At 44.7% G+C, this 9,569-nt stretch overlaps 1 protein-coding gene across 2 annotated transcripts in view; it reads left to right on the forward strand.

The window, feature by feature from the left end:
* Positions 1-1,301, forward strand: part of LOC119655312 (basement membrane-specific heparan sulfate proteoglycan core protein) — a 604,263-nt gene extending 602,962 nt beyond the window's left edge. For both annotated transcript variants that reach the window (XM_038061144.1, XM_038061145.1), the window contains one exon: positions 188-1,301. In XM_038061144.1, coding sequence (XP_037917072.1) covers positions 188-230 — 43 coding nt within the window. In that variant the 3' untranslated portion in view covers positions 231-1,301. The remainder of the gene's footprint in view (positions 1-187) is intronic.
* The last annotated feature ends 8,268 nt before the right edge of the window (positions 1,302-9,569 follow it).

Here is a 9,569-nt window from a genome sequence, read left to right on the forward strand (position 1 = left end):
TCTGATCATGCGTTTGATTCAAATTCAAAATATGTTACTAATAAATTCATTTATTTTCATTGCTGCATATTTGAGATAAATTTAGTGGTAAGACTACAATTAACAATGTATTTCGATATTTTAACATAACATAATATAATTTAACCCTTCAATAACATTTTTTTATATTTTTTTCTTTTATTTGCAGCGATTCCGATTTGGATTTGGGCACAGAACCGCCAGTAGTTTAAGTAAAAGTCTAAAAAAAGGAAGAAACGAATATTCACTCTAAGCGAGCATAAATAATGCAACTAAATAGTCATAACGAAGTAGACTTCCTCGAAAGTCAACTCATTTTTATATATGATAAAAGAAAGAGGAAAGCATTTTTTTGTTAAGCATCAAATCAATAACAGACTAGGATATACGAATATTAAACTAAAAATCATGTATAAAATACATTTTTTTTTAAATAATAATTGCAAAGCATCAAAAATGTGTTCCCTACCTTGTTCATTTTTGTTTATATTTTTCTATTCAAAAGTTAGAAAGAATATTTTTTTTAATGAATTCAAATAATATTTTGGGTGTATAAAATATCTAAATTCAAACCCTAACAAAACAAATAGTCAGAAAATTCATAACAAATAGTCATGAAACCAGACTCCAATATTTACTTTGTTGTTCATCTCAATAAATGTCTCCTAACGATATAAAAGCCATACTACGCAAATAAATAATTACAAAAAAAAAACAGTCAGTATAAGCCAGAAATAAAAAAAAAATCAAGCAGCTATAACACTAATCTTAAAAACACATAAGCCCTAATTAAACCAGTGAAAAGAAACTGTATATGTAATTTACTATTAACCAAGAACAAAACTAACTCAATAAATAAGGCCATAAGTGAAGAAAACAACGTATTGATTATGAAATTATTTAAAATTTTAAGCAAGTGTCTACGTGATATAATTGTATGATGCAAATTCAAATCGAATATTATTAGCTTAAAACAAAAATAATAATAAAACAGCAAAACTATCATACACACGCACACATATACACTTGATACTAGAAAATTATTAAATACCATCAAATTCAAACAACAAAAACAATAAAAATATTTTTCAAAAACAACCCAAAAACTCAACTATTACTAATATTAAATCCGAAATAAAATACAGAATATATGAGAAAAGAACAACAAACAGAAAAGAAAAATATGTAACCATAACAACAACAACAACAAAATTCAACAAGTGCCAAAATGTTATTAACTATTAACTCACTCAATATTATAAATAAATGATTTTTTTAAGAAATGTCTGTCATTTATTTTAATACCACATTGGTTCGGTCCTTTACACAAATGCAAAGCTGCCAACACCTTTTACACTTTTTGATGGTCACATTTTGAGCCCTCACTCCCCTATATTTCACCCGATATCAAATATGGAACCAGTTTCGAAAAGTACTAATTGAGCCCTTTCATTTGATACCCCACATGATCACATTTTATGAAAAAAAAAATCTTGCACTCCGCATCCACATGTATGCGGAGCGCGCCCCCCCCTTAAACTTAATACAAAATGGCGCCACTTCCTGCATGTAAAGAGAACAACAGATCCAATGCTCTCACCAATCTTAGGATAATTTTCCGCGATATCTCGTCTTCCCGACGTCACAGTGTGAAAACCCTTGCATTTCCTGAATCTAGGCCGCCTCCCCATTCGAACAAGACATCCCCCACCGAAATCCGACGATTTTGCATTTTTGCCCATTTTTACGATCCGGGGTTCGTGAAAATTTTCAATTTTCCTCGATTTTCAGGAGGTTTTCTCGCGGTAGATTTTCCGCGATATCTTGCCTTCCCGACGTCGTAGTGTGAAAATACTTGCATTTCCTGAATCTGGCTCGCCTCCCCGTTCAAACAAGACATCCCCCACCGAAAACCGACGATTTTGCGTTTTTGCCCATTTTTACGACCCGGGGTTCGTGGAAATTTTCAATTTTCTTTGATTTTCACGAGACCTTTTCACGCTGGATTTTCCGCGATATCTCGCCTTCCCGACGTCATAATGCGAAAATTCTTGCATTTCCTGAATCTAAGCCGCCTCCTCGTTGGAACAAGACATCCCCCACCGAAATCCGACAATTTTGCATTTTTGCCAATTTTTACGACCCGGGGTTCGTGAAAATTTTCAATTTTCCTCGATTTTCACAAGGCTTTCTCGTGGTGGATTTTCCGCGATATCTTCCTGATGTCGCAATGCGAAAATTCTTGCATTTCCTGAATCTAGGCCGCCTCCCCGTTCGAACAAGACATCCCCCACCGAAATCCGACGATTTTTCATTTTTGCCCATTTTTACGACCCGGGGTTCGTGAAAATTTTCAATTTTCCTCGATTTTCACGAGGCTTCCTCACGGTGGATTTTCCGCGATATCTCGCCTTCCCGACATCGTAATGTGAAAATTCTTGCATTTCCTGAATCTAGGCCGCCTCCCCGTTCGAACAAGACATCCCCCACCGAAATCCGACGATTTTGCATTTTTGCCCATTTTTACGACCCGGGGTTCGTGAAAATTTTCAATTTTCCTCGATTTTCACGAGGCTTCCTCACGGTGGATTTTCCGCGATATCTCGCCTTCCCGACATCGTAATGTGAAAATTCTTGCATTTCCTGAATCTAGGCCGCCTCCCCGTTCGAACAAGACATCCCCCACCGAAATCCGAAAATTTTTCATTTTTGCCCATTTTTATGACCCGGGGTTCATGCAAATTTTCGGTTTTCTTTGATTTTCACGAGGCTTTCTCACTCTCGATTTCGGCGATATCTCGCCTCCCCGACGTCGTAATGTGAAAATTCTCGCATTTCCTGAATTTACGCCGCCTCCCAGTTCGAACAAGACACCCCCACCGAAATCCGACGATTTTGTATTTTTCCCCATTTTTACGAACCGGGGTTCGTGAAAATTTTCAATTTTCCTCGATTTTCACGAGGCTTCCTCACGGTGGATTTTCCGCGATATCTCGCCTTCCAGGGGTCGCAGTAAGAAAATTCTTGCATTGCCTGAATCTAGGCCGCCTCCACGTTCGAACAAGACATCCCCCACCGAAATCCGACGATTTTGCATTTTTGCCCATTTTTACGACCCGGGGTTCGTGAAAATTTTCAATTTTCCTCGATTTTCACGAGGCTTCCTCACGGTGGATTTTCCGCGATATCTCGCCTTCCCGACATCGTAATGTGAAAATTCTTGCATTTCCTGAATCTAGGCCGCCTCCCCGTTCGAACAAGACATCCCCCACCGAAATCCGAAAATTTTTCATTTTTGCCCATTTTTATGACCCGGGGTTCATGCAAATTTTCGGTTTTCTTTGATTTTCACGAGGCTTTCTCACTCTCGATTTCGGCGATATCTCGCCTCCCCGACGTCGTAATGTGAAAATTCTCGCATTTCCTGAATTTACGCCGCCTCCCAGTTCGAACAAGACACCCCCACCGAAATCCGACGATTTTGTATTTTTCCCCATTTTTACGAACCGGGGTTCGTGAAAATTTTCAATTTTCCTCGATTTTCACAAGACTTTCTCGCGGTGGATTTTCCGCTATATCTTGCTGATGTAATGCCCCCGTTCGAACAAGACATCTCCCACCGAAATCCGACAATTTTGCATTTTTACCAATTTTTACGACCCGGGATTCGTGAAAATTTTCGGTTTTCTTCGATTTTCACGTGGCTTTCTTACGGTGGATTTTCCGCGATATCTCGCCTTCCTGACATCGTAATGTGAAAAATCTTGCATTTCCTGAATCTTGGCCGCCTCCCCGTTCCCCCACCGAAATCCAATGATTTTGCATTTTTGCCAATTTTTACGACCCTGGCTTCGTGAAAATTTTCAATTTTCCTCGATTTTCATGAGGCCTTCTCACGGTGGATTTTCCGCGATTTCTCGCTTCCCGACGTCGTAATGTGAAAATTCTTGCATTTACTGAATCTAGGCCGCCTCCCCGTTCGAACGAGACATCCCCCACCGAAAATCCGATGATTTTGCATTTTTGCCCATTTTTACGACCCGGGGTTCGTGAAAATTTTCGGTTTTCTTCGATTTTCACGAGGCTTTCTCACGCTCGATTTCCGCGATATCTCGCCTCCCCCACGTCTTAATGTGAAAATTCTCGCATTTCGTGAATCTAGGCCGCCTTCCAGTTCCAAAAAGATACCCCCCACACCCCCAAGAGGAGGTCCCCGTTCTCAAGCCCAACTTGTAGCAATCACCCCGCCTCCCCCCCCCCCCCGCACTAGAAAAGTTGTGGCCTTTAAATTGAATTTTTGTTATTTCATCAACGTAAAGTTTGAATTAACTCCACCCCATGAGAGGGAGTTTATCGGAAGGATACGTAGAAGAAAAGAGGAGGCTCCATTTTCCAAACTTGTTAAATTATTGTGGCGATTATGTCCCCCCCCCCCCCCCCCACATTCATAAAATGCCGCGGCGCCTCAAAGTGGAGCTATTTTCAAGTTAAAGCAGTAAAGTTTAATTTTGAACCCCAATACCGCAGGGATAAAGGAGGATATGAAGGGAGAGCCAGGAGATTTTCTTAATCAAACTCCGTTGAAACATCGTGGCAGTCGCTCCCCCTTAACAAGCTATGATGCTTCGAATGGAGTTTATTTAAACGTCGTTATGGTAAAGCTTGATTTACCAACTCCACTCCCAGAGAAGCAGGGAAGAAATTAGAAGAAAAAGATCCTTATCCTTAACACCGTTGAAGAATTCTGGTGATCATCCCCCACTCCGAAAAGAAGCTATTTTCGTACGAATATACAGGAAGCCGTAACTTTATAAGGAATAGCGACCGTTTTGACATTTTGACGGTTTATTTCGTCCACAGCCTCCTTTACCCCTGCGGGGTTTCGGTTCAATATTAAACCTTATTCTTTCTAAATATCCACCCCACCCCATGAGAAGGGTAGGGCTGAAAAATCAAACTTTACCATGATCATCTAAAAAATCCAGTTTGAGGGGCTATGTTTTTTATGGGAAATGTGATCGCCATGAGCTTTCATCGGATTTGAAGAGGGGCACTTCCTCTTTCCGCCCTTGGACGGGACTTGCTAGCCAGGCTCGGGAATAGGAGGACAAGGTCCTTCGAACACTTCGATCTCTCACGTGTCATTTTACAAAAATTCACGTGTCTTTGCCGGTGCGTGAGTCCGCACCGGATCCTGAGAAATAAACAAAACAAGCGGGTCCGCGCGAGCCTAACGAAATAAACAACACGCGAGCTAAAAAAGCAAAAGAAATAAATAAAAGACGCAGGGAGCCGTAAAATTCCACAATCGAAAGGGAGGATCCACGACGGATCACATCCTCCTACCTCAAATGTATAGCGAGCCGCGGCCTCTGAGGTTCCTTGACATCCTCAGGCCATTATTTGGGAAGATGTCTCTTTTCGATTATCTCTAAAAAAAGGCAAAGGAAAGACTGCACCTGTCGCACAGATGCGCATACTACAGGGCAGCTAGGTTGCCGAGGCCCGCTCAGAAAAAGACAGCTGAAGACCAAAGATGTAATCAATGCTGTAAGGTGGCTGTATATTGGACTCCTGCGCGAGGACAGGCAGTCAAGGTTTCAAACAGTAGTGAAAACCTGAGATCTTTCGCGTGAGCGACATCCAAGTTATGACCGTCCCTGTCTACCAACTCACATTGAACCGTTCCGATTCTACCGATGATCTTCGCTTGTACGAACTTCCGATCCAGTTTGGAATTGTACAGCTTTGCTGCACTGCTTAAGTTGGAGAGCCGCCCACACACGATATCTTCGACCTAAAATTCACGACCTCGGGATCGCAAGTTGCAAGCCCTCTCCTGTGGTTCTCTTGTTTGGAGAATGCGCCTTTGAACCTCTGCTCTCAGAATAGCAAGGTTATCCTGAAAACAGACCTCCAGGGTCGCATCCTATAAGGCTTTCAGTCGTCGTAAATAGACGTAGGTACCCCCATGGGTGACCATGCTTTGCCAAAAAACGTGATAGGGGGAAGTCTCTATCGGGACATGTTTTGCAGAATGAAGTGCACAATTGATTGGTGACAGCTTGTTATCCCAATCTCTTTGATCAGGACCAATATGGACACATATAGCAGACAATGAGCGATTTGAGGCGCCATCAACTTTTAAAAGAAGATGACCGCGGCGACGTTTATTTAAAATTATAACTTTACCTAAACTTCATACAACAGGCATCTTGGTGCTCGATGTAGACGTGTCAATCATGTATAGAACTGTCCGGTTAGCTCGAAACAGGAACTTTTCTAGAAATCGCACCTCATACTATTTCACTTTGTGCCTGCAGGTTCCTGCAAGGGAGCAATCATCCTTGCTACACAGTCTCAACAATCGACGAAACCCCGTTCAATTCATCAATCGAGGCATGTGTGTATTGTGAAAAACGTGAGATTCTATCAATTTCGCAAACAGTGTAACACACCTGGCGACAGGAAGGTCTACGCGAATGGTGTCCAGCTTTGACATACAACCATCGACGGTAAATTTGTTAAATCAGAGCAACCTGGTAGGAAATACTACGTTAACCTAGCGAAAAACACATGCGAAGCTAAACTGGAAATGAAAAAAAAAATACCGGCTTGACCGCGCGCCTTAAACCCAGGACCCGAGCGCCTCGTTCGAGAGGCAAGATCCACAACGCAAGGACATCGAAATGGAGAGTGTCTCTTATAGGTTAGTGTGAATTCGCGGTAGTTAGGGAGGAGAAGGGGAAGAAAGTAGGTAGGTAGGTATCAGTGGCCGCTCCGAGGAGCCCAATTAGCGCTTTGGTGCGCCGTTTTGATGCCACAAACTCCTAAGACCGTGACTATTGTTATGAGAGCAGGGAAGCAGAGTCCAGCCGGCTCGGATCTTCAGAGCCAGCCCGTAGCATTCACGAAGGAAAGCAGCTCTCCGACTCTGCAGCTAGAAATCTCACTGAGGTCCCCAAAGAATGGTTTACCCAGTGTCCGCAGCCTGACTCTAGCCAGAGCTGGGCAATCACAGAGAAAGTGCATGAGGGTTTCCCTTCCTTCTCCGCAGCTTCGGCAATGCGAGTTGTAGGATATGCCGAGCCTAGCGGCATGGTCCCCTGTGGGCCAGTGCCCCGTGCAGACCGCCGTAATCTTGAATGCATTTGCACGCGTCTGGCACAGGAGCTCTCGTGATCGGGCTATGTTATAAGCGGGCCAAATTCTCCTTGATTTGGCACAGCTTGTAAGCCTTCGCCATCTCAGGCCCCCGGTTGCTAGGTAGTGCGAGTAGACTCGGCCCCCGACAGTCGCCAGCGGAACATCGACTGTATTCCCCGAGGGACTGCCAAGAGCAGAGCCTTGCCTGGCCAATCCGTCAGCCCGCTCATTCCCCTCTATATTCCTATGCTCGGGAACCCAGAGGAGAGTGACCTTAAGCGTGCCGCCCAGACGGTTGAGCGCATCTCTGCACTGCCCCACCAGCCGGGAAGGTGTCGTCGTTGAGTACAAGGCCTTGATAGCCGCTTGGCTGTCTGTTAAAATGGCTATGTTACGCTTAGAGCTCGAATCACGCTCCAACCATCGACAGACTTCCAATATCGCCAGTACTTCCGCCTGGAATACACTGGTGAAACCTGAGAGACCATACGACTTGGATACACCGTGTGTATTCGAGAAAACCCCCGCGCCGACTCCATAGGCCATCTTTGATCCGTCCGTAAAGAATACTGTGTCATAGTTTTGCAACACGCCGCCGGTCTTCCACTTTGCCCTAGTTGGAAGGTCCACAGCAAAATTTCTCGTGAAGTTCAGCTTGCGTGTGACAGAGTCCGTGGGGGATGCCCAGATTTCTCGAGGTATTTCATCTAGGATGTTGCTGTGGCCGTAGGACTTCGCTGCCCCGGACTCGCGTAGTCTGACGGCACTGCACGCTGCAACATCTTTGATGTGGAGGTCTAAGGGGAGGAGATGCAGGAGTACATTGAGAGCATCTGCCGGGCAGGACAACAGAGCCCCCGTAGCACCTGCACACGCGGTTCTTTGAATCCTATTAAGCTTCGTTCTATTGTATTTCTTCTTCAAAGCCTGCCACGATACAACAGAGCCGTACGCCGCACTACAGCGGTGTACATCCAGAGAACCATCCTCGGCCGGAGACCCCATTTGTTTACAAAGGTTCTCTTACAGGCATAGAAGGCTATACAGGCCTTCTTAACCCTCAGTTCTATGTTCAACCTCCAATTTAGCTTAGGATCCAGGATTACACCCAGATACTTTACATTAGAGGAAAGAACCAATCTTTGTTCATTCAGCCGTGGTAGATGGAATTCAGGTATCCTTGTCTTGGTGGTGCACAGCATCAGTTGCGTTTTGGTTGGGTTTATGCTGAGTCCGCATCTTGCGGCCCACAGGCACACCTTTCGCAACGCTCCTTCTATGATGTCGCTCACAATGGACAGAAACATCCCTGATACTAATATCACCAAGTCGTCGGCATACGCCACCACCTTCACTCCGCTGCTGTCCAATGTACGTAAAATTTTGTCCATTACTATTAACCAGAGCACCGGTGAGATAGCACCACCCTGGGGCGTGCCTCTGTTCACAGATCTGGTCAAGTGGTTGCCTCCCAGATCGGACTGGATTATCCTGGTACTCAGCATGGATATAATCCAATGCATGAGATACCCCTCCAATCCAATACCGGTCAAGGCTTCCTTGATGGCGTTGGTACTGAAGTTGTTGAAAGCTCCTTCTATATCCAAGAAGGCAGCAAGGGTATACTGCTTGTACTGCAGCGACCGCTGAACCGTGCCAATTACCTCGTGGAGGACGGTTTCTATGGATTTTCCTTTGAGGTAGGCATACTGGGACTTAGAGAAAGGCGTTCTCTCCATAATCGTCCTTAAGTGAATGTCCAGGACGCGTTCTAGGGTCTTCAGCACGAAAGAGGTCAGGCTGATTGGCCAAAAGTCCTTCGCGGACTCATGACCGCGCCTGCCCGCTTCTGGTATGAAAACCACCCGTGCGCGCCTCCAGGACTGCGATACGTATCCTAAAGTGATGCAGCTCCGGTAAATCTCAACAAGCCACGGCACAACCCTTTCCTGCTGCTTCTGTAGCATGACTGGCATTATGCCATCTGGGCCTGGAGATTTGTATGCGGAGAAGCTGTTTATAGCCCAGCCGATCCTATCCCCGGTAATTACCAATTTGATAGTCTCGCACAGCTGGGGTTGCCGCAAACCCTCCAAGCGAGGTTCTGACTCACAGTCCTCCTCGCTGGAGGGAAAGTGCATTTGCACTAGCAGCTCCAAGGTTTCGCTAGAAGATTCCGTCCAGGAGCCTTTCGACTTTTTAAGGAAGGATGGCCTCTTATGTTCCTTGGACAGAATCTTACTGAGCCTCGCGGATTCACTAGTGCTTTCAATGTTCTGACAATAGTCTAGCCAAGACCGCCTCTTGGCGGTCCTGATGGCCGACTTGTACTTCTTTAGGCAGTCCTTGTATGACTGCCAGTATTTTTGCCTGTAGCAGGTGTTGTAGGTTTCTCTGGTCAGCTT

Source organism: Hermetia illucens, chromosome 4 (genome assembly GCF_905115235.1).
Source record: "Hermetia illucens chromosome 4, iHerIll2.2.curated.20191125, whole genome shotgun sequence".
In the NCBI taxonomy this organism is placed as follows: Eukaryota; Metazoa; Arthropoda; class Insecta; order Diptera; family Stratiomyidae; genus Hermetia; species Hermetia illucens.